General features: G+C 40.6%; 1 protein-coding gene across 7 annotated transcripts in view; it reads right to left on the bottom strand.

Moving 5' to 3' along the window:
• Positions 1-1,709: 1,709 nt before the first annotated feature.
• The window catches only part of UVSSA (UV stimulated scaffold protein A), a 119,844-nt gene continuing 95,046 nt past the window's right edge, over positions 1,710-26,507 (bottom strand). For 4 of the 7 annotated variants that reach the window (XM_016423368.2, XM_056802284.1, XM_056802288.1 and 1 more), the window contains 4 exons: positions 21,730-21,913; positions 18,559-18,670; positions 8,792-8,981; positions 1,710-2,740 (listed from right to left, as the gene is read on the bottom strand). In XM_016423368.2, coding sequence (XP_016278854.2) covers positions 2,647-2,740; positions 8,792-8,981; positions 18,559-18,670; positions 21,730-21,913 — 580 coding nt within the window. In that variant the 3' untranslated portion in view covers positions 1,710-2,646. The other 3 variants (XR_008912802.1, XM_056802287.1, XM_056802286.1) reach the window with 3 other exon arrangements.

The following is a 26,507-nucleotide window of genomic DNA, read 5'->3' as shown; positions in this document are numbered from 1 at the left end:
AATTGAGTCCTGCTTGGGACCTTCCTCCTCTCCCCTCCTCTGCCTCTGCTTCCTGACACAGATATGCCAGACTGACCCTATTGGAAGGACATTAAATCCAGGGATGCCTGGTTGGAAGGGATAGATTTCAGAGCACCTTTTTGGGATCGTGAGTAGGAGTTAGGAAGTCCCTAGAAGAAAGCAACAGGAGTCCCATGATCAAAATGACCAGGCTCCCACTCTGAGAGTCTCTGTAGATGAAGGAATTATAATCAATTCATTTTTTCCTGCTGGTAATTTGTGTAATTACTGTTGTGTAATTTGCAACACAGAAGCCCAGTCCTTGGGGAAAATGTGCTTTATTTCAAGCAAATGCAAGATACTAAAAATCTAGAGTCATCAAAATGGATGCTAGGATCATAAGATTTAGAAGAGGAAGGGAGCCTGGATACCAGATGGTTCAGGGACTCTTCCATGTTTTTTTGTATCTCAGCCCCCTTGGCAGTCTGGAGGACCCCCTCTGAGAGTAATATGTTTAAATGAAAAAAATAAGACATAGGACCCTCAAGGATACCCCTGGGATTGACACAATGATCAAAATATTTCTGGGAAAAAGTTTATAGACCCAGGATCGAGAACCCCTGATCTAGTCCAACCTTCTTCATTTTATAAAGAAACAATGGCTCAAGGAAGGGTTGAGGCTCTGAAGCTGAATCATATATTTAGATCTGGAAAAGACTACGGAGGTCATCTCCATCCCCTAGTTCCCACAATAATCAGCACTCAGATTTACATGTTAAGGTTTCCAAAGTGCTTTACGTGTTCTTTCATTTGCTTCTCAAAACAACTCTGGGAGGGGAGTGCTCTCATTAACCCTATTCTGTAGAACAAAAACTGAAGCAGAGACTTCAAAGGCAAGATGATGTGACTTGTCCAAGGTCACACGTGTTGTAAACAGCAGAGCTGAAATTCAAACTCAGGTCCTGTCTTTAAGTCCAGTTTCTACATTCTCCTAAATTATGCTGCAATTAGAGGACAAAACTTCATTTTCCAAAAGAATGTGCCATAGGGTTGGTATGAATGACTGGCTCTCCTGATGCAGTTGTTCATGTATGGTAGCTGTTTAGCGGTACCTGCTCTTTGGAGGGCATTTAAACTATGCTCCAATTCATAGAAATCTTATTTACACTTTCCATGAAGTGAAACACTTGGCTGCCCACTACCATGCCCCCTTGTGGTTTCCTGACTTATAACCAGTGAGTGCCTAGGGTACTTTGGGAAAAGCTGGTTGAGGGGCCACTGAATTGCTTGGCTTCCATTTATTTGTAGGCTTGGCATCAGTTTTCTCATCTATAGAATGGGGATTATGAGAGCATCCACCTCCCAGAGCTGTTTTGAGAATCAAATGAAATAACATGTAAACCTTAAAGTGTCGATCTGAGCCATGACTGGGAAACCATTTGAATGGCTGACCCCAAGCAAGAAGGGATGGAGTATAAGTCTCAGCCACATTGAGACCAAGTCACATCACTCGGAAGGGTTGGGGTAGAGCCCCACCCCACCCCTACCCCTGCCCCCATGTGCCACGCCAGTGTGGGGCCAGCACAGTCCTCTGAAGTCACTGTAAGGGGCAACGAAAAGCTTTTTCCATGTCTCTAAGGGCTCCTGGAGCGCCAACGAGTGAAGAGAGAGAAAAGAGAAACGAACAACACAAATCATAACACTTCATATTTCTCTGGTACTTGAAGGTTTATAGAGCATTTTCCTCACACAGGATGACAGAACTAGACAGATGAGGAGACTGAAGCCCACAGAAGGGAAACAACTTATCCAACATCACAAAGTTAATTGTGGAGCTGGTCTTGAACCCAATTCTCCAGCCTTCCATGACTTATTCTATAATGCTATACTGCTTCAGAGGAGCTTCTATGCATTATGTACAATGAGAAAATCATGTTAACAAAAATTTTATTAATTATAATAGTTAATACTAATAATTATTATTACAAATAATAATTTAAAATTCATGTAAGGCTCAGGAAAGTTACAAAGAACATCACAGTGACAAATGTGGTCCTGCACAATATGATACAAATTCATTTCTCCCCCCAGCCCCAACACCAACTCAGAATGGAGGTTGCCATCGGGTCTAATTCGATTTCAGTGTGCACCTTTAGAAGCGGGCAGTCCCTCTCCAGGCCATGCCTGGCATCTCCCAAGCACGGGATAGCACCAGGGACTGGACCCAATGTGGTGGGCAGGATTTAAAGAGCTTCAGCTGAGGGCTGACATCGAAGGATATTCACACACTCAATGAAAAACAATGGCCCAGCCCAGGCCCTGAAGCCTGGGAGAGTCCATCCATCAGCCCACAGGATGGTCATTACAATATGTACAGGACAGTCCATAAAACTCATTATGTTCAGTGTCAAATCCAAGTAGTTCCCAGCTGATATTAAATACCTACATTTGTGTCTGGCCCCGGTGTTGTTGCTAAAAGCCACATTCATGATCGAATCTCAGAGTTAACAGATGGAACGAGGAGATCTGCCAGTTGGGAGAGGCAGAACAGAGCCCAGGCTGGGAGCGGGGCCCACGGGAAGGGCTTGGTGGATTCCAGTCGCACAAGGGTGGTGTCACCTTCCCAGGGATCAATTTGGAGACAATTTAATTTAATGCATAGTTAAACTGGTTGGCAAACTTCTCGTGCTTCTTCTGGTCCATACGGTTCATGGCCTTTATCACCCGTTTCATTGTTCCTCTGCAAAAAGAATCAAGCCACCAAGAAGAGTCAGTCACAGAAGGCACTGGGCAGGGGCTGCCAGTGGGAGGCAGATGGACAGGAGTGAGAGTAATAAAACTACAGTGCGAGAGCTGGGAGGAACCTAACAGGCCATCTAATCCAATACTTTCATTTTACAGACGCAGAAACTGAGGCATAGAGAAATGAAATGACTGGCCCAGTCAAATGCCTAGTGTCTGAGGCAGGATTTGGACCCAGGGCTTCCTGACATGAAGGTCAGCAGCCAAGGCATTCCATCCCAGTGCCTCTCCAACATCTGTATGAGGGTCATCCCCTCCCTTAGAGCTGTGGGAGGCTAGGCTGGAATCACTCCTCCAGGATCTGAAATACTCTACAGGAAGGAGGAGGCATGGGACAAACCTTCCTCCTCTGAGCATCATTTTGATTTTTTTCCTATTTTTAAAAATCCTTATCTTCTGTCGTGGTATCAATTCTAAAAGACAGAGGAATGGCAAGGGCTAAGCAATCAGGGTTAAGTGACTTACCCAGGCTTACACTGGTAAGAAGTATCTGAGGTCGAATTTGAACCCAAGTCCTCCTCTCTCCAGGCCTGGACCACTATTCCTATACTACCCAGCTGCCCTGGTGGCTTTCGTTTCTGAAAAGGGCCTAACCTCATCCAGATCCAAGGCTGGTGAAGGCACTTAAGCTGCATGATGCTACTGTGGCTCCACTACCCAGTGACTTTTCAGGCAAAAAGAGTGACATCTAGAGGCAGGGCTCTGAGACTACAGCCTGAGAACATCTGGGCACCTTGTGCATGGCACAGGCAAGGCCCTGGGAATAGGTTCCAGCCTTAGAAAGGGTCTGTTCCAAAGAGGGCAGCCTTCGTGCCACGGCCCACCTGCTGGGCTACTAGGTAGGAGGCTCATCTCATTGCTTTATGGAGACACTTCCTAGTGTGAGCCCCAAGAGCACTAGACCCCCAGAACCTACATATTGGCAGGGGCTGACCTGGCCGTCCAGCTCAACCCTTCATTTTACAAAGAGGTCAATGGATTCCCTTAGGATCCTACAGGGCATCAGTGGCAGAGCCATCACTTGAACCCAGTGCGCTGCTCTTTCCTCTAAACAATGAGGCCTTAGTCATGAAAGGATGCTTTCCAGAAAGACTGAGGGAGCAATAAGTCATTACTTATCAGTAGTAGTACTGCACTAAAAAGGCAGAATAAATTTGTCATGTTAACAAAATTAGCTCTTGTGATGTACAAATAGTTTTCATTTATGAATAGGAATAAACGAGTTCTGGTTTTATTCAGTCCACTCTCAGCATCATGCTGTTCTTGGGGCAGAACTCATCTTCCATAGGCAAGCACCTGGCCCAACAGGTTGCAAAACTCCTTCCCACTCATTATCTTATTGGACCCTCATGGCAGCCCTGAGGTTGGCATGGAAGACAGCATTTGTTTATCTGAAAAAGGATGTTTAGGTCATGAGGCAGGAGCAAGAGTCAGCCTGGATCTCAAGGAAGAGGTAAAGGCCTAGAGGAAGGTAGATCCTCTGCTGAAGAGGCTGAAGCAAAGAACCACCCAGCACAGACAGGATCTTCCTCCTCTTCCCACTTGCTTCAGAATAAACCTTTATCCTAACACCTGCTCTATTGACAAGCTACTTCCTCTATGTGAACACCATTCCAGGCAGAAGGCCAGCCACCCCTCGCCTCCTTCACATTCTCTCTTCCATCTTCTGCTTTGATTTCCTGGAAAAGCTTTTAAGCCCTGCTCTGAAACCCCTGCCCCAGCTCCCACTTTCCAGCTCCCAATAATCCTCCATCCTTGGAGTTAAGCTCCTTGAGGGGAGGGACTGTCCTGCTGCCTTCATTTGTCTCATATGTGCTTAGCATAGTGCCCGACACATGCCAAGTGCTTAATAACTGCTCCCTGTGTAATTAGAATGTTACCCTAAAAACTACGATTCCCAGCATCCTCAGTTTTTAGGTTAACAGATACTAATTACACATCCCTCTACCTACCTAGTGACCTCTCTATCTAGAAGGATGTGTGAATGAATGGCTATGATTTGTACCAGTGCAACCCATAACCATAGTGATGAGATCATGAATCCCTCAGAGTAACAAGGCACTATTATCTCCATCGTACGGGTGGAAAACTCAGCATCAGTGAAGGTAACACATCCCCAGGCACACAATGGCATCGCAGCGGCAGGGGTTGGGACTAGAAATCAGATTTTTAGTCTGTTGCACTGTTTACCAGTCTGGTGCACAAATGATTAACTGAAAACTATGAGTTGTTTTGGTTTATTCACTGGTCTAATAACAATAGTGCTATCCCTTGCTAATAATAATTGCAGATGTAGCATGGCTTTAAATGAGTCAACTGATATTGATCAGTGGCATGCAATCGCTAAGCATTGTGCTAAGATGGGAACATAAAGGCCAGAAACAGTCCCTGCTCTCAAGGAGCTCACAGTCTAATGGAGGAGCCAACATATAAACAACTATATACACAACCAGGTCTATGCAGGACAAATTGGGCATATCTAGAGTATAAATTAGGGCTCTAAGATTGGGGAGAACCAGCTAAGAACAGAAAGAAACCAGAGAAGCTAAGGGGGAGACAAGGATAAAGTGGGAGCACATTCCAAGCATGAGAACAGCAGATTAGAGATGGAAGTCTCTGGAGTGACACGCATGGAATCCAAGAATAGCCCAGAGGCCAGTGTCATTGAATCACATGTAGAGGGCTTGTAAGACAGGAAGGAGCCAGGTTATAAAGGTTTTTAAACACCATACAGAGGATTTCATATTTAATGCTGGAAGTTCCAGGGAGTCACAGACTGAATTGAGAGACAGAGATCTCATGTCAGACATGCTTTGGGAAAATGCACTTGGAGGCTATTTGACATTTTTTTTTTAACTTTAAACTTAAAGGAAGGGAAATCAGACTGGATGATCCTGTTTTCATTTTAAATATATAATAAATCCAACATGTAACTTTATTTTGTTTTGTTTTTTTAAACCTATACCTTTTGTCTTAGAATCAATACTAAGTATAGGTTCTAAGGCAGAAAGAGTGGCAAGGGCTAGGAAATCAGGGTTAAGTGACTTGCCCACAGCTAGGAAGTATCTAAGGCCAAATTTGAACCCAAGACCCTCCGTCTTCAGGACTGGTTCTCTATCCACCTACCTGACCCTAACAAGTAACTTTCAAAACTATCCTGCTTGGGGGCAGCTGGGTAGCACAGTGGATTGAGAGCCAGACATAGAGACAGGAGGTCCTAGGTTCAAATCTGGCTTCAGACACTTCCCAGCTGTGTGACCCTGGGCAAGTCACTTGACCCCCATTGCCTAGCCCTTACCACTCTTCTGCCTTGGAGCCAATACACAGTATTGATTCTATGAAGGAAGGTAAGGGTTTAAAAAAAAAAAACCTATCCTACTTGTCTGTATTTCCTTCTGTCCTTTCTGTTCTGTGCATTTAAAAAATGGTTTCAATGACCTTTTCTTTATTTTTCTTTATTTTTCTTTTTTTTGAGGGGGAACTAAATAGCTAATTCCTCTTCCTCTCCCAACGACTCAATTGAAAAAAAAGAAAAGAAAAATGCCTCTAACAAATATGCATAGTCAAACAAAACAAATTTCCACACTGGCCATGTCTGAAAATATATGGACCTCTCAGATATTTATCTAACATGTCAGGGACTCATTAGGAAGACCTGGGTTTGAACCCTATCTCCAAAATTTACTAAGGATATGACCAGGGATAAGACATTTAACTAAACCTTAGTTTCCTCATCTGCAAAAAGAGGATAATAGTACCTACCTCACAGTTATTCTGATGCTCAAATGAGATAAGGTACATTATTTCCCTTTGCAAGCCTTATTAAAGTTCTTTGACAAAAAGTCTGTCCATAAGTCAGCAGCATTCACTGAGCACCTTCTATGTACACAAGGCACCACTGAAGCATGCTATCCAAAAAATGGCCCCTACAACAGGCCTCGAGTTGACTCTCACATAGGCCTCCCCTTTCAGAATCATTACACAAATAATGACTGGCAAGGCTTACCACCAGGTCAGTCCTTCCCTGGTACATAGGGCACAGCTGGTACAGCTAGCAGGGAGCAGCAGGCCCTGACAGCCCTGAGCAGAGACAAGGGCCAGCTGGTGTAGAAAACCCAGGGACTGGAGGCCAAGATGGGTGAGCCTGAGAGTGTGTCATCTCCATGAACAACCAACTTTTCCAAAAGGGGATACTTGTACACCACTGCCTATCAGGGGTTGCTCAGAGAGGCAAAGAGGCCAGAGGGAATAATCCAAAGTGAAGTCTTCCTTTTTGCTATTGCTTTGAGATTCCCACAGCAGAGTCTTCATTGACTGGCCCAAGGTCATAGAGCCAGGGTATATCAAAGTAGGGGATTGGTTCATGCCCAGAGTGCTTTAAAAGAATGCATGCTGCCTTTGATCCAGCAATACCACTACTGGGTTTAGATCCCAAAGATAAAATAAAAACTAGGCAAGGACCTGTTTGTTAAAAAATATTTATAGCTGTGCTTTTTGTGGTGGCAAAAAATTGTAAAACGAGGAGATATCCCTTGATTGGGGAACGACTGAACAAATTATGGTATATGATTCTGCTAAAAGGAATGGTGATTTCTATAGAATATAGAATATATAGAAAGGATTTCTATAAGAATAGGAAAGACTTCCACAAACTGATGTGCAGTGAAATGAGCAGAACCAGAAGAACATTATACACAGAGTCTGTAACATTGTGGGACAATCAAATGTGATTGACTTTGGTACTAAAAGCAATGCAGTGGTCCAGGGCAATCTTGAGGGGCTTAGAAAGAATACTATCCACATTTAGAGAAAGCACTGTGGGAGTAGAAATCCAGAAAATATGATTTATCACTTGTTTATATGGTATGTGATTTGGGGTTTGGGTTTTAAAGGATCACTTTTACAGAAATGAATAATATAGAAATGCGTTCAAATGATAATAAATATGTATAACCCAGTGGAATTGCTTGTCAACTCTGGGAGTGGGGAGGGATGAGGGAAGGGAGAAAATATGAATCATGTAACCATAGAAAAAAAATTTTAAATTTTAAATAGGGAATTAGGGACAAACTCAGGTCTCTGGACTCCAACCAGTCTAGGACTTCTTCCTGGACACTGCACATCTCCTGTGTCATAGAGGTCAACTATTACCACAATGTTAGGATGATGGGCATAGAGAGGGTTCACTTCCCCATTTCCTTCTAAGCTAACATTGACATCCTTCTCATTATTCTTAGTTCCTGACAAGCAGCTGCTCATACCTCAATGTGCTGGGATAATTGTTTCTGGACCAAAACCCTATATTGGCCACTTATTTGTCTGCAACAATTTTCAAGCATGCCAGACAGGAAAGGTGTTGGAAGAAAGTACCTATGTTGTTGGGTCAAGCAAAGGGAGCTCTGCTCACTGTTGCTGATGCCTGTCAAGGGCTTATAATTAATGTGAAAATAGAGCCAACTTCCTAATATGGATTCCAAACCAACACCTACAAGATCTTAGGCTAAGAGAGCAAGAAGAAACTTTAAAAGTCTAGTTCACAACCTGTCATTTTGCAGATGAGGAAACAATACCCAGAGAAGAGAAGGTACAAGGTCACATACACAAACTAGTAAGGGCCAGAAGCAGCATCTGAACCCATGTCTTTTGCCTCCAAGGCTAAGGCTCTTTCCACTAGGCTAGGCTCTTCATCAGTTTCAAAAGGAGTAAATATTTTGAAATGATCACCTTGACAATGGAGAACTTTCAAATGACTTCAGCTACAGCCTGTATTGTGATTTTTTTTTTCACTCCAGATCTAGTCAGAGGAGAAAAGTGAATCCTTGGCATTGCATGGGGAAGCCACATAGCTACTAAGTGGCAGAGCTGAGACCTGAATCCTAACTTCTCTGATCCAGGCCCAGGCTGCCTTGAAAAATAAGACTAAGGTTGCAATGGAGAGGGAAATGAGGACATTAAGAGAAAGATGCTCTGGATGGTGGAAATCACTTACTTGTCAAACACCTTTTTCCCAATCCTCGCCCGAGATGTGTTGGCTTGTTGCTTCAGGTCAGTCAGATTTGGATATTTCCTTTTCTTTCCTTTGCTTTTCCCCTCTTTTCCTTTTTTACTATACCTGGCAGAGCCAAGGTCCACTCCAGTAGCTGCTTCAACGTCCTTCATAAACTCTGGGTCTTGCCATTCTGTTAAAAGGAAAGAAATGGTTTGTTTGTTTTTTTTTTTAATTCAAAGATATTTTATTTTCCCAATTATATGTAATAACAATTTTCAACATACATTTTCTGAAATTATAAGATCCAAATTGTCTTCCTCTCTTGTTTCCCTCCCCTCCTCTCAGAGATGGTAAGCAATTTGATCTAGGTCATACATGTATTATCATGCAAAACATACTTCCATATTGGTCTCATTGTTGTAAGAGAATACTCATATAAAATTCAAACCCCAAAATAATCATAAACTAACATGAGAGATAGTATGCTTTGATCTGCATCTGACTCCAACAGTTCTTTTTCTGGTGGTGGATAGCATTCTTTGTCACAAGTCCTACAGAATTGTCCCAGATAATTAGGAAATAAGTGTTTCAAAAATACTTTGTATTTGTTTTTCTTCTCTATTCCAATGACCTCCAAAAAACTGCCCCAGATGCCTCTATGTGGCACATAGGGGACCTTGGCTTCACTAGGGCCATGTCAGCAAGGCACAATTTCTGAAAAGCTCAACCAAGTTGAAGTGCCTTCATCAGGCATAGACCAAGTTTGATCAAGTATAAGACTGGACTGCTGTTTGAGTCATCACTAGGAGGATAGCAATAAGAGGATTAATTATTCAGTTTTTAGCAATTCAGGAAAGAGAGAAAAATTACCAAATAGACCATAAGTATAGGCTCTTCCATTCCTATAAGAGCAGATGCAAAGAAAAGTAGGCACAGAGTGCCAAGAATTACACTGGTTTTAGACCATCTATAAGTAGTAATTTAATTGAACCATCAGTACTCTAAATGTGAGATCTACTCCCTTGCATATTTTTGTTGTTGTTGTTGTTAAGTCATTTCAATCATGTCTGACCCCATTTGGGGGATTTTCTTGGTAGAGATACTAGAATTGTTTACCATTTTCTTCTCTAGCTCATTTTACAGAAGAAGAATTGAGGCAAGCAGGGTTAAGTGACTTGTCCAAGCGCACAAAGGTAATAAGTGGCTGAGGCTAGATTTGAACTTGTGAAGATGAACTTCCTGATTCCAAGCCCCATGCTCTATTCCCTGTACCATCTAGCTGCTCCAGCCTTGCATACAGTAGGTACTGTAAGAACTGATCAATGTCAATAATGCCATTCTTGCTATATATGAAACCAGAAGAAACAATAGTTAACTGGAAGCAGAGCTTGAAGAGCTAACAAAAGAGTTGACAGGATTGGCTCCATTATAATATGCCCAAAGGCAACAAGAAATGTCATTTCATGAGCCCTGGATCATCTCATCTTGAATAAAGATAATTGCAGTTTTTATATAAAAATCTATTTCAAAAAACAAAGAGGAAAGAAATTCTACCAAAAATTCAACAAGACCTTCCAAACTAAGCACACACACACACACACGCACACACGCACACACGCACACACGCACACACGCACACACGCACGCATACATGCACCACACACACACTTATTTGTTGCCTTCAATACAAATTCAGCAGATGAGTGCAAAAAAATTGTTAGAAAATATGGCTATGATTCAGGATTAAGAAACAAAAGAGATAAGAGTTTTATAGACTACTCAGAAGCTTCATATCCATATATATAATAAAAGAGTTGGAAGATATTAGACATGGTGAGAACAAATCATTACAAGAAATGAAATTGACTATATTTTAATAGACCCAAAATATGGCTTGTTCATACCATAAGAATCGTTTATAATCAAAGGACTATGTTTACTCTGATACTGTTTTATTAGAGTAAAGGTAATTCGAAGAAAAATAAAGGTAAGAAGATTCAATCGACAATTACATCTACTTCAAGCTGCCATATTCCAAAAAGTTGTTGACTTTGAAAAAACAGATGACTAAAATAAGACGTTGACAAAGACTATCACCATTTCTTATAGAAGTTCAACCAATGCAGAGTTAATTACTACAATGATGAGACTTAAAGAGCCTAGAACTTGCCTTGTCTAGTAAATATTTGATCTTTATGCCATTTGGAAAGTTATAGTAGACAATGACCACATTATTTTTATCATATAAATGCTTTTAGGACATAATACAGAAGAGGACAGTTGAAGATTATAAGCAGTATCATCTCATAAAAAAAGCAAAGTATAGTAGAAAGGGAAATGAGTCTTTAAAGGATTGATATGAATCTGAATCAAGTCAGATTATCTAAAGAACATTTATAGATGATTCTTAAAAGAGGATAACAAATAAAAGGAAAATGGAACAGGTCTGTCAGCTTTTCTACAACAAATGATTTTTATCATGAAAAACAGTGAACCACATCTAAAGTCTAATACCTCAAGCTCTGATGTGTTGTATGAGAAAGGAAAAACACACCCAAGAATACAATGATGGAAAAAGTAGTTGGACACACTTAATACATCGGAAAAAAAAATACATGTTGGAGTTGATACATATTTGAAAGCATTAAGGAGTAAGTATTCAAGATATCTGAAAGAGCAGAAGTTACTAAGTGAATAAAAAAAGCATGGGGGTGGGGCAGCTGGGTGGCTCAGTGGATTGAGAGCCAGGCCTAGAGACAGCAGGTCCTGGGTTCAAATCTGGCCTCAGACACTTCTCAGTTGTGTGATCCTGGGCAAGTCACTTAACCCCCATTGCCTAGCCTTTACCACTTTTCTGCCTTGGAACCAATACACAGTATTGATTCTATGAAGGAAGGTAAGGGTTTAAAAAAAAGGGCATGGATGCTATTATCAAATAAAAAATAATCAGGAGGATATTAATAACTAATGATTCATATGCCTACTTTCTCATCCCTGTGAAATTTTTATGAGGATGATCTTGAGGATGTATTGAAGATATCTGATGAAAATAAAAGCAAAGAACAGGTAGGTTTAATAACAAATTTCACTTAAGACCATTTTCATAATAGTCACATAATTAACTAAAAGATGCAGAGAATACAAACTCCTACTATTTGTTGACTGCAAAAAAAAAAGCATTCGACATGTTAGGGGGAAAAATGAAGTCTTAAAGGTTCTTTTCCAATATTTTGCTTCTTATTCAAAAGTTAAGCTGATACAAAATACCCATTCAACAATCTTAGTAATATCGAGTGGGGCATGTGTGCCACTATAGACATTTGCCACCACTGTCTTAGAGCACATAGTCTAAATGCAAGACGGATGGTAAGGTCTTTCAGATGCTCCTTTCTGGAGATGACATTGGAATGCTCCAGAATCTTGCAGTATTTCTTCAATGAGATCTATAATTACTCAGAAGACATCAGTCTAATATACCACATAGAAAAAAAGAAAAAGAAAGTAGAATGCCTATGTCCAGACAAGTGACTGGCTAGGTAACTCTTTGAGTTGGTCTGTCAAGACATATGTCTTAGAAAGGTACCGCAGATAGACAATTAGCCAAGCCTAGCCTGAATCCAGTAAGGAAAATAGAATGGGCTACATTTCCCTTAGGAAAATACTTTCAACAATCCCAGGCTCCCTGACACAAAACCACATTATTTTAACCCCAGGCCTCTTCCAGCAATGGAAGTCATGAAAGGTCACAATCTCCAAAAAGTCAAAATGGAGAATTAAATGGGAGAAAAGAAACATAAATCACATAGGATAAGAAGATATACATGGGAAAGGAGGATCCATGTGGATGCCATTACAAATACCTATTTATTCTATGTATGAATGAGCTCACAATATCCAGTAAGGAAGGTCAGTGACCCTTGTCCTTTGTCATGCCCCCCAACCCAATTATGGTCCTTTGGGTTTCAGATAAGAAAACTGGGATAAGCAAAGATTTAATTATTCATAGAATTACAGAGTTGGAAAAGGGATTCATACCAATGAAATCTCAGAATCTCTTAAGTGTTTTAAATGTTTTTGCAGTTGTTTTAAGCTGGGAATGCAATGATGAAAAATAATTCTGGTTCTGCCTCAAAATGCTTACAATCTAGGAGGAGTATAATTAGGACACAAATGAGAATGAGGCACAGCTAAGGGAAGGCTTTATCAAGGGAGTGGAAGCTCGGGTACCCATTTAAGTGAAGTGATTGGTCATTCCAGTAAAAAGAGTCCATTGATACATTCACTTCTTCTAGACACTGAGCTTCAGTAAGGTGAGATGGTGCCTATCACTAGGCTAAACCAAAGTAGGACAAAAGAGAGCTAGCTGAAGGAGCTCTCAGCACTTATATTCACAGTAAAGATAACCCTTTCCCCCCCTTTAACCTAAAAATAGCTAACTTTTACCAGCAAGTCTCTGCAAAGAAAGAGGATGCATGGTGGACACAATCAATACATATTTGAAAAGCAGGGTTTTTGTTCCCTTAAACAACATCCTACCTACCCAATCAAGTTAAATATACATTTGTTCTAAGCTACAAACATATGGCCCCCTGAGATCCATATGCCACAGAGAAAAGAAGAGATTACAACTACCAGAGGCAGGAGAAGAAATCTCTCCCTGTTGTCCCATACAATCTATAAGAGTAAAACAAATCTCAAATCACGCCACATTCATCCTGCCCAATGCTAAACAACTCCAAGAAAACCCCTATAAGTCTGAGCACCATTTGCAATGAACCAGGAGATAAATATTATCAACTTATTAGCTCCTGATGTAAAACATGAGCTTTCAATAATTTCCAAACCCTCTGAGTGTGTAGTAGGTGTTTAATAAATGTTTGTTAAATTGAATGGAAGTCAAATTAATGCATACTGAGAAGTGTTAGTATTTCTCTATCCTGTCATTGGCCCGACATTAAAACCATAAGTGCACACAGTTAAATATGTAAAATTAAGAGTCAGATTTAAACCCAGAGATAGAAGGGGAAAGAAAATGAAGCTGTGAAACCAAAGTTAAGGAAAAGAAACACCCCAGGGAATACAACACATACATTTGACAGATAAGAAGACTTCGCCAAGTTTATTTTTCTGAAGTGAAGGAATACCGGGGAGCACAATTCAGATACAGGAACGATTAATCCAAGATTAAGGAAAACTGTCTAAACAGTTTATCTCCCAGTAATAAGAAGGCGTCACAGTTTAAGAACCCAGTGAATGGAGCAATTGTTTAAACACAACGAAAAAATGCCCGCATCCAGTAGAGACGAAATGAGCATTGGAGTAAAATGAAGGAGCAATTTAAAAGCCTTTGAAATAAATCAATAGACTGGCAGGGAAGAGCAGCCTTTTTGAGCATTGATGGGCCCCTAAAGCTCTTCATACATTGTTACTGAGTTTAGCAGCCGGGAAAAGAAAATTACACAGTTTGCAAGGGTAGGCGGGAATCAATACTGTAGTTAGTAAAGAGATGCTATTTCACATCTGACTGGCCAGAGGCCTGCCTTCCTCGCTTGTCCTGATACCTGTTTGTTAACAAGTCACTAAGGGCTGAAAAACCAGATACTCTTCAGGGTTGACACAAAAAATAGGCACTTAATTTGCTGCCCTGTGCGCACTATTGGGGAAGGATGAACGCTGCAGATTAGCGGGGTCAGCATCATCCCTCACGGGGCATTGTTTCAGGACTGGGGTTTCACAGACCATTGTCTGGGCACTTAGTTAAAATCTCATATTTTAGACCAAGAATTCCCTTTACACACAGAGCAGTCACTAATTATTACAAATAAAAAGCAGAGAGTGGCACTGTTGCTCAAAAAACCCAGGCTGTGCGTTCCCATAAACTTGATTATTCTCCCAGGGCATTTCCCCTCCATTATATCACCTGAGGTTGAAAATGCAATTTCTCTTCCAAAGGAGTCCAGAGCAAAGGAAGCAATGCTAAGACATGCTCCAATGTGTAATTTTTCCTTTGGAAAAATTCTTCTAATAAAATAAGGATTAAACTGTTGTTACATACCAGGGTAGACATACAGGGGAAATAACGTATTGTGAACTTAAAAAAGCTTTCACACTGAACTAAAGAAAGGAAGGGAAGGGTGCCAGGTGTTCTAAGCTCTTTAGATAAATATTATCTGATTTTGATCCTCATGATATCCCTATTTTGCAGTTGAGGAAACTGAGGCACCCAGAGGTTAAAGGCCAGTGAGTGGTGACTTACACAAGGTGGAGAAAGCCTAAGCCTGGGGTTGAAATCTTGGCTCTCTTACTTAACTATCTGTGGGATCTCAAGCAGGTCCTGAGCTTGCTTGGGTCTCAGTCTCCTCATCTATAAAATGAGAGAGTTGAGCTAGATGATCTCACAGGGCCCTTCTATGTTTAAATCTCATTTACCTGTGACATTAGCTGGTATTGCCTAGAGCAAATTGCTGAGTGCCTGGATACCCACAGAACCCTTAAAGAATAGATTCTTAAGATTTAGTGATGAAATGGACCTTTAAAATTCATCTAGTGCAAACCCCTCATTTTCCAGACATGGAAACTGAGGTCTGAATAAGGGAAGGGACATGACCATGGTCCCAGAGGCAATAAAAGGCAACTGGGAGTTAAAACTAGGTCCTCCAACTCTCAAACTCAGGCTTTTTGCACCAGGCCACATTATCTCCCTTTTCAATGATTTTTGATGCTGATGGGGGTGGGGAGGAGGTTAGGGGAAGTGATGATATTTCATGTGTCCAAAGGCAGCACGTGTTCCAACAGCAGGATCATGGCACATGCTGAGATAAAAGCAATTCATACACTGAAGTCTGTGCATTTAAAATAGAGCTAGAGTCCAGTGTTCTGGTTTCCAGGTTCCTAATAAATTTAAGTGTGTTTTAAACTCAGAAGCAAATCATCTTAGCTGCATTTTCTCTTTCAATTTTTCAATGAACAAAAATCTATTTTCTCTTCCTCCTAGTTCTTCCACCTTTGGGGGAGGGGGACAAATAAAATTAAAACCCTTGTAACAAATATTTAGCTGCATTTTCAAACAAAACTGAGATAATATTCACCAATTTAATGTAATTTAAGCCCAATATTTATTGGCTAGAAAATAGACTTGAAAGAGTGAGAGTTAAAAGCTAACTTACCTTCTCTGACTACTCAGGAACATCCAGTTCTCTCATCTATAAAATGACCCCCTTTTTTGAACTAAAAATGATCCTGAGAACCCCTCCCAGCTAGGGGTCTTCCCAGCTCTCTGCTTTATGATTCTAAGTTGAATCACAGTCATTGGTTTTCTAGAAACTAGAATTGTATTCCCTCTGAACATTTTGCTAAGAGGCCGAATGCCAGAAGTCTCTCCCCTAAATGCATGGTCTCAGCAAGCAGCCATGGGGCTATCTCCCCTTTGAGCTAGAGAAAAGGATTTAGAACTTCATTTGCTAGGAATTAGTCAACATTTCACAATGGCTCATTATTGTTATTGTTCATCCTCTGAAAACCTGTCTCCAGGATGGTTAATGGCTGAACCAATAGCTGGTTTAAAAATCACTTTGGAATGGGTGGAACTCTATTTGACACAGGCGGGCAAAGAGATAATGTGTCTTACTGGGAAGAAATGAGTTTAGTTTCTAAGTAAGTACTATGGCTAAGTCAATTAACTTCTCTTGCCTTGACTGCTTCAACAAACACCACTTACCACCACTACAACTTTAATCCTTTCAGAATCTATGCATCCCCATTGGTGGGGTCCCTCCACCAGATCAAAATTTCTCTTAGTAGACAGATGATCTTCATGAATTCATGAAGTGGCTGAAAAACTCATCACTCTGTTACCCACCATCTGGTGACAAGGAAACCTCCCCACACTTAGCTTGGCTAAGCCATGGACAACAGTCTATCACTGGGACTGTCCTCAAACATGTCTTTCTTGACAGGATATATTTACTAGTTGGCTATACTAAAATATCCTTTGAGCATATCCACAAAAGGAAGGGTTCTAGAGGAGAGACAGAGACAGAGACAGGGTAGGCAGGGGAGAGGGAGAGGGAAGGGATATATAGAACAAGAATGAGCACAAGCAAATGAAAGTAGTCCATCCATCAAGAAAAAATACAACTGTTTCCAGGAAGTGAAGAATATGCTCATGTTTCCTGTTCAATTGAACCATGAAAATGAAGCCCAAATGTAAAAGTTAATGAGTTCAAGAATTAAACCACTTTAGGTAGCAGGGGAACTTTCAAAATTAGTTTCTTCTTTACATGTACTCAATCCTTATACTTTCTACGAAAGAATGTACTACTCTGTCTCAATCTGATGAAGTGACCAAGATTCAAATGCTTGTTTCGAAGTCAGTGGTTTGGAACACAGGACCCATTTTCCAATATTAGCAAAGGCCTTAGAGTCACAGAATCAGAGAAGCACAGAATTTGAAAGGGTCGCTGAGACTAGATCTAACCCATACTTGACTGTATCAAGAAAGAAAAGGGCTCTCTGAGGCATCAAATATGACCCATGCCTGAACAATAATAACTTCTACAGGATCATTGACAAGTGACATCCAATCTCCATCTGAAAGCCCCTCCACAGAAGGGGAGCCCCTGCCTACCATGGCTGTGTACTTTTCTTTTGGGATAAGCACCTGCTCTCTGCTCCTCATTCTGTCCTCTGGAACTAGCCCAGCCCACAAAGCCATTCAATTCACTAAAGTCTTGCTTCAATTGCATATCATGGCACATACGTGACTTTGGGCTTCCAAGGCCTGGGCCAGAAAGCACGAGCTTTGTCAAATCCTCCCCAAGCTGCTAGAAGGCCTCTGAGTATGAGCTCATAATGGACCATACATCCATCATTGAAGAGAAGCCCAGTTACATGAGGAGACATTCACCCTTGGAGGGCTGGTCACCAAGTGATGACTCAGGAAAACCATGTGCTAGGCCCAGTAAGGTTGAAATCTGAGACAACTAAGGGAGGATCCACACATCATTCCAGAATGTCTTAAGAACTGGAGGAGCTAACTAGCAACAAAATAAAACTACAATACAAAGAGTATTGGTTATGGGGCAGTGGGAAGGGCAGATGAGAAGCTTATCATAGGAGGGAGGAAGAAGAAGAATCAGAGCTTTAGGCAAATTTTTGAGATAGGCAAAGGTTATCTTTGGAATCATCCTGTATCTAACTCTACATTTACCATTGTCTCCTCTCAGTTCCCCAACTCCTCTTTAACCACAATCAAACCTCAGTGAAGCTATCAGTTAGGTACTAGGGAAAAAGACAACTTTGTTGACCTAATTTATGCCAAGGTGTGAATGATGGCCACTTAAGACTTCCATAGACATTTGAATAGTTCAATGAGGCCATGTGGTTAATTCAAATAAATCTCTAATTAGTGGAATTTCAAACAGTCAGTGGATATCTGGAGGCCATGGATAGATCAAGCCTAGCTGGGAATTTCCCCCAAGTATCAGATCCTTTAAGCTGTACTTGTTTTTCCCAATTTCTCCCCTTTCTCTACTTCTAAAATCACAAGATGTCTGATTCAAGCACCAGGAGCTAGGGGTAGAGGAGGAAGATAAGAAGGGCCCCGTTAGGAAGGAAATAACTAAAAAGAGAACAGAGTGTGCCATTTGTATGTTTGCATAGTTTGTAAGTCATTTCCTCTTTATCAGGTTGTAATGGGAAAATGTACAATATGTCCAATTCTTCTCTCTCTCTGAAGTCCTTTTCACTCCCTTCCACCTGTTACCCACCTGGATTCTGTGCCTGCTTCTCAAATTTCTTCTTTTCCTCTCTGGCTCTATCTTCTGGATTGATAGGATTTCCACACTCATCCCGGGGAATGATTTTCCCATGGAATGGGCACTAGTAAGAAAAAATAAGAAGGGTTGGATCAAGGAAGAAAGAGGATATGTATGTAGCAGCCTCCCATCCATGCTGGAAGGTCAGGAAGAGGAAGTATGGTATAGTAAAAGGTGAGTGAGCCCTGGAGTTAGGACGCCTTGGTCTGAATTCTGGTTCAGACACTTACTAAGTGACCATGGGCAAGATACTTAACCATTCTGGACCTTAGTTTTCTCATCTGTAAAATGGTCATAAATGAACAACTCTGACAGACTTAAGAACTCTGACTAATGCAATGACCATCCACGATTCCAGGGGACTATTAATGATCTGTTCTACTCATCTCTTAACAGAGAGGCGATGGATTCAAGATGCAGAATGAGACATAACATTTCTGGATATGAATGATATGGGGGTTTGGTTTGCTTGACTCTGAATATGTGTTTCAAGGTGTTTTTTCTTTTAAGTTGGAGAGAGAAGGTGGGAAACAGAGAAGATAAATGCCTTTTCTGCTATTTCCCATTCCTGAAATGCTTTTCCTCCTCAACTCTGGCTCCTAGCTTCCCTGGCTTTCTTCAAGACTCAGCTCAAATCTCATCTTCAGCAAGACGGCTTTCCCAAGTCTTCCCTCCCATACAATGGTAGAGCCTTCCCTCTGAGATTACCTCCCTTTTGCACTATGTATTTATTATATATGTCTATAATTGTTTGTATGTTGTCTCCCCCATTAGCATATGAACTCTTTAAGGGCAGAGATCAAGTCCATTATTTTCCTTGTATTCCCAGAGCTTAGCACAGAACCTGGCACAAAATAGGAACTTAATATATGTTTATGAATGATGATGATGACAATGATGATGACTTAATTAAAAATAAAATAAAATGAAAGATAAAAAATAAAATAAGGAAATAATTTCACTTGCACTACCTACCTCCTGGTGTGTTGTGAGGAAAATGCTTTGTAAACCTTAAAAGTGCTATAGAAATGTGAGTTGTGACTCAGTGCTCCCATGTTAATAGGTAAGAACTTCCCGCTCCTGGAATCAAGAAGCTCAAATTCTGTAAAGACATCACAGGCTGTTAAGAGTTCCAAGGACCCAAGAGATCCCTAGTCCAACCCCCTCATTTTACAGTTGAGTAAACCAAGGCCCAGAGAGACCCAAGGTCACAGAATCATAGATTTAGAGCTGGGAGGCCTCTTAGAGACCATCCAGTCTCTAAAGAAAGTGAGAGTCAGAGAAATTATGTGACTTGCCTAAGAGCCCGCAGGCTACAATCACAATGAATTAAACTGCTCCTCTGACTCTCATCTAGTCTTCTCTCCACTCTTCCACGTGGCCTCAAGTGTCAGACAAACTAGAAAAGGGACAGATCTTCCATCACACCATGTTACAAAACTATTTCTGATCTAGAACCTCTGGAAAGAAATTATTAATTTGGCACAGAAAATTCAAAACTGAGAATTCATTTTTTTTATTACAAGGCTAAAAATTCACATGCTACCAAAACCTCTTCGAAGGAAGGAAGGAAGGAAGGAAGGAAGGAAGGAAGGAAGGAAGGAAGGAAGGAAGGAAGGAAGGAAGGAAGGAAGGAAGGAAGGAAGGAAGGAAGGAAGGAAGGAAGGAAGGAAGGAAGGAAGGAAGGAAGGAAGGAAGGAAGGAAGGAAGGAAGGAAGGAAGGAAGGAAGGAAGGAAGGAAGGAAGGAAGGAAGGAAGGAAGGAAGGAAGGAAGGAAGGAAGGAAGGAAGGAAGGAAGGAAGGAAGGAAGGAAGGAAGGAAGGAAGGAAGGAAGGAAGGAAGGAAGGAAGGAAGAAAGAAAGAAAGAAAATGTTAATGCTTTTACAAGTGATCAATTATATGAGAACACAGGAGTTAGAAGGGACTTTTCCTGCATCAAAATCCTCTGAGATTTTGAAAGGAAAGCAAAGATTAGAGTTTATTTGAAAGAATAGAACAGATGGCAGGATCACAGAATTTATCATTGGAAAGTATCATTGAGATCAGCTAAGCCTCCTTCTCCCTGTCATCTTCCTCCCATCTCTATTTTATAGCTAAGGAAAATGAGACCCAAAGAGGGCAAGGGACTTGCCCAAGGGAACATAGGGTCTACATGGGAGAGGCAGGATTCGAACCCATTTCTTTAGACTCCAAATCCAGTACTCTTTTCTCTATAGTGTGCTTCCATAATTTTGTCCTCACCTATCACACACAAGGTTTCTTTTAAGCATCAAGAGCGTCTCTCTTCACCATCATTTAAAATATTAATCACACTCTACCTCTCAGAACGAGTGACAAAGCATCATTTAAATAACTTGCTTTATGTAGGCTTGATTCCCAGGCACTGAATGGATAATGATCTGGGCAGTGTTTTGCTTTTTGTTAATGCAGGACAGATTTCCACTGCTCCATGATTTCTCTTTTGTTTTCTGCAACATTAGCCAAGTTGTCTCCATACGAAAAAAAGGAGTACTTAAATAAGTGTGGCCTTCAGGGAAAATCTTGGGCTCCTCTTCTCCTCCTCCATTCATATCCATCCATATGAAATTAGGTTATCATGAAGATTAAGGATGGGCTTGTCAAAGAGGGACCTGGAAAGTAGGTCAAGGAAATAAAAGAGAAGGGACAGATCCAAGTTTCTCCATAATGATGACAGTGCCAAATGCTAAGGGGTAGGTAACAATGTATTGGAGTTTTGTGTATGTATAAAATCATCCTCTCTACCTGCAGAGTAGGTTTGGGATGATTGATTCATTTTCTCTTTTTTAGTGATAATTATTATTTTTATTTTTATTAAATAATAGCATATGCAAAGAACAAGGAAAAAAGAGTGTACATGAAAACTAAAGATCTCAATTATGACCAGCTTACTTTTTTTTAGTATATACTATGAATTACTTGTAGCTTTCAAAGCTGGCATTCCTTCCATTCTTTTCTTTCAAAAAACAAAACAAAACAGTTGCTTCAGTAAGTTCTTTCTTTCCTTTTTTCCCCTTTTTGTTACCATATCCCAATCCTTCCTTATCCTCCTCCTAAACCCCACCCTCACTGGAAAAATAAAGCAAAGCCCTCTTGGCCTCACACCTTCAGCCGATCCTGCCTCTCACAGAGGCTCCCATTGGGCATAGGGGCTCCACATTTGTGCTTTACAGGCTCAAATTTGCCAGCAAAGGTTATGTAGCGACTCTTCAACATCTCAGCAATTTCTGTACTCTCTACTTCCTCTTCTGTCTCATTTGGCTTCCAGAACCGATGCTGGGAACCAAACCTGTGAAATCCATAAGAGAGATATTGTTATGTGTAAAAACATACTTTTTCCAAACTATTCTAGAGTCCCAGATTATCTGTGGGTACATCCCTTTCACCTGTAATATTTAATTTCTGCTGTAATTTCTGTAATAATAATTTCTGCTAATAAAGACTAATTCACCCAGACCCTGCTATATACAAAATACTGTGACAAGTTCTGAAAATACAAAGCTGGAAAATGATGGTTCCCCTCCTTTCAAGAAGCCTACAGTTTATGAAGGGAAACATGAAACCTATCCCAAAAAGAGTGATATGAGATAGAATACATTAAGGGCAAAGCAAAAATCCAGACAAAGTACTCTAGGAAAATTTGAGGGCGTAATCAATTTCAACTGAGGGAGAGAGAAAGAAAGGTTTTATAACTTTTCAGGTACCTTTCACAGCTATGTTGAAGGAGTAAATTCTGGTGTTTTTGGGGGTTCTTTTTGGTTTTGTTTTTTATTAAAAATTCCTTACCTGACACTAAGAATCAATATTATGCATTGGTTCCAGACCAGAAGAGGGGTAAGGGATAAGCAATGGGATTAAGTGACCTGCCCAGGGACACACAGCTATAAAGTGTCTAAGGCCAGATTGAACCAGGATTTCCTGTCTTTAGGCTTGGTTCTCAATCTACTGGGCCACCTCATTGTTCCTAAGAGAGTAAATTCTTAACCAAACAAGGGATAGATGCAATTATAAAGATAAAATAGTTAAGTATGATTACATGAAATTGAAAGGCTTTTGCATAAACAAAATTAACACAACTAAGAAATAAGAAAATAAATTAAACTAGGAAAAAAATCTTTGCACCAAATATTTCTGATAATCATATAATACCAAAGATATATAGGCAATTAGCAGAAATATTTAAGATCAAAAACCATTCCTCAAAATAAGTGACCTAAAAATATGAAGACAGTTCTCAAAAGAAAAATTACAAATTATAAATGTAGTATTTCAAATCACTAATAAGAGAAATGCAAACAAAGTAACTCTGAGGTTTCATCTCGCACAAAGAAAATGAGCAAAGTTGACAAAAGACAGGACAAGTCAATGCTGTGGCAAGAAAGACAAACAGTACCATTGGGGAAGCTGTGAATTGGTCCAACCATTATGGAAAACACTTGGAATTTATACAAAGGAAAGTGTCTAAAACATCCTTACCCTCTGATTCAGAGATTCCACTGCACAGCAAATGCCCCAAGAAGGTCAAGGATAAAGAGGAAAGTCTGCCAAATTTACACTAAAATATGTAGAGCAGAATACTGTTTTTTTTTTCTTTTGGTAAAAGCAAAGAATTAGAAACAAAGTAGATGCCATTGATTGGGGAATGGCTAAACAAGTTGTGGTGCATGAATATAATAGAATATTCCTGTAAGAAATGATGAATGCGATGAATATGGAAAAGTGAAGTAAACTGAACCAAGAAAAACAAAATATACAATGATCCAGGGAAGTGTCTTTGCCCAGGGGAATCTCTGAATCAGAGTCCAGAACTGAACCCAAGTCCTCCCAGATCAACACAAAACAACTGAAATTGAATGCTACATGGAGGGAACTGAGGCCCAGAGAGGTCAGGCAATGAATTTGTAGTAGAACAAAGATTAGAATCGTGGTCTCCTCCTGATGAGCATTGTAAACCTTCAAGTGCTCTAGAATTGTGAGCTATCATCATTGTTATTGCTATTACTCTCATGACTTCATAAATGCGTTTGGAACTGTCTGCCTTTTGATCCAGCCATAGCACTGCTGAGTTTGTACCCCAAAGAGGTGATAAGGCAAAAGACATGTACAAGAATATTCATAGCTGCACTCTTTGTAGTGGCAAAAAAATTTGAAAATGAGGGGATGCCCTTCAATTGGGAATGGCTGAACAAATTGTGGTATATGTTGGTATATATATATGTGTGTGTATGTGTGTGTGTGTGGGGGGGTATATATATGGAATACTATTGTGCTAAAAGGAATAATAAAATGGAGGAATTCCATGGGGACTGGAGCAACCTCCAGGAACTGATGCAGAGTGAGAGGAGCAGAACCAGGGGAACATTGTACACAGAGACTGAGACACTGTGGTATAATCGAATGTAATAGTGGCAATGCAGTGATCCTGAACAACTCTGAGGGAGAAAGAACACCATCCACATTCAGAGGATGTAGCAGTCCAGCCCATAGGTATTATGGAGAGACAAGGATTGTGAGTGAGCACATGGCCATCCTGCGCATGGCAATGAGCTCTATTCCCAGCGTGGCTGAAGTTTAGGCTCGAAACCTTGCTTCCTCCTGTCTAACTCACCTGAGGATAATAACCCCGCCTTCACCTTGTCATAAGTTGCAATTGTAAACCTCAAAATTTCTTAGACTTATAAATGTTGGAAAATTCACCATTGGGAAATTTCATACTTGAAAAATTTCCTATTGATAGTGGGTCTTGACTATTGGAATGTGAACCCCATTGGCATGAGAGTTTCCCCCTCCTCCCTTCTTAAGATTACTTTAGGACAGAAACCTTTTGCTGAACAATGGAATGGACTTTGACCTATGCTTAAGCATAGAACAGGAATTTCTTTGAGTCATGATTGATTTTAGAATTGATACAATGGAGATACTTGGAATCAATCTCCACCCTACTCAGTCCTAACAGGATTGAGGAAGGGCTGCAGCATAGATCAAAATTTAATTATTCCAATCTCTACCCTACTCAGGTTAACAGGATTTAGGAAGGGCTGTAGCAAAGGATCACAATTATCCAATGGCAATACTCTAGGTAACTCATCCATATGTATTGAGGCATCATGTAACTGATCAATATGTATTGAGTTCATTTGTATATCAAAGAGAATAAAAGGAACTGGATGCAGCCAGCTCTGCCCACTTGGAGGACTTCGACAAGTTTGCAAAAGAGCAACTTCTCCCCTTTCTCTCTCCTCTCTATCTTTCTCCCTTCCTGTTTCTCTCTCTTTTCCAATGCTAATACCTAGCATTATCTACCTCCTTTAGTTTCTGATCTCCTTTCCTACTGAGCTATCATTATCCTCTGACCAGTGCAGTGTTAAATTGAGATCATTGGATGGGAATAGCCTGAATAGTAACGTCCAGTGGTCGGAGCAGGCTGTGGCTCCCGAAAATCAATAATTGATTACTGACTCGATTATTTACATCTCTAAAGCCGGCTGGTTCACGCCCTTTGCGGGATCCAAAACTTCTATCCTGTTTCTATCTTCTCTCCTTGAAACCTCTCGCGGGCCGGGAGGTTTTAGAGGAAAAACAGTGGGAGTAGAAATACGGAAGAAAAACAACTGCTTGATTACATGGGTCGAGGGGGATATGGTTGGGGATGTAGACTCTAAATGAACATCCCAATGCAAACATCAACAACATGGAAATAGGTTTTGATCAAGGACAAATAAATGTAAAACCCAGTGAAATTGAGTGTCAGCTAGCGGAAGGGCAGGGGAAGGGAGGGAGGGAAAGAATATGATTCTTGTAACCAAGGAATAATGTTCTAAATCGACTAAATAAAATTAAAAAAAAAAAAAAAAGAAATGCCCTTGGAGTCAGATAAAAGCAGAGCCAGAATGTCCCAGGCCCCAACTTATTGTAAACCTCAAAATTTCTTAGACTTATAAATGTTGGAAAATTCACCATTGGGAAATTTCATACTTGAAAAATTTCCTATTGATAGTGGGTCTTGACTATTGGAATGTGAACCCCATTGGCATGAGAGTTTCCCCCTCCTCCCTTCTTAAGATTACTTTAGGACAGAAACCTTTTGCTGAACAATGGAAAGGACTTTGACCTATGCTTAAGCATAGAACAGGAATTTCTTTGAGTCATGATTGATTTTAGAATTGATACAATGGAGATACTTGGAATCAATCTCCACCCTACTCAGTCCTAACAGGATTGAGGAAGGGCTGCAGCATAGATCAAAATTTAATTATTCCAATCTCTACCCTACTCAGGTTAACAGGATTTAGGAAGGGCTGTAGCAAAGGATCAAAGATTTAATTATTTGAAAATATGACCTTCAACAGACATGTGCAAAGCCAGAGACCTCTGGGCGGTCCTGGGTTAAGCTAGAGCCTCCATTGGCACAGGGAAATTGATGGACAGTGATTGGTAGATGTGAGAACTGAGGGGAGGCAACTTGGATGGTTTCCTTAAAGGGAGAGGGGTCTGAAGACTCGGGGGTGGTTGAGGAGTTTGTCTGAGTGGTTGGAGTGTGCTCTGAGAAGCTTGCTCTGAAGGAAGCTGAAGGTGGGGGCCTCTGAGACTGTTTCTCCATTTTGGTCACGTGAGTAATAGGGACTGATCTCTTTTCTTTGCCCCAGCTATCTAAGGGCTTGGGCCTTTTGGCCCAGCCTAAACAGAAGGGGTATTTAAGCCCTATTCCCTTCTCTCCCTTTTCTCTCTCTCTATCTCTAATTCCTTTCTTCCTCCTGTTGTAATTAAACTCCATAAAAGATTGACTGCTGACTTGAGTTTTCATTTAGGAATTACATAGCTGAATTCCTTGGCGACCTTAAATTAATATATATCAGTCTTTTAAAGTGATTTCCTTGTCACAT

Source organism: Monodelphis domestica, chromosome 6 (genome assembly GCF_027887165.1).
Source record: "Monodelphis domestica isolate mMonDom1 chromosome 6, mMonDom1.pri, whole genome shotgun sequence".
NCBI classification, from domain to species: Eukaryota; Metazoa; Chordata; class Mammalia; order Didelphimorphia; family Didelphidae; genus Monodelphis; species Monodelphis domestica.
Note: the sequence above shows the minus strand (reverse complement) of the source record. Positions and strands in the feature narration are given on the sequence as shown.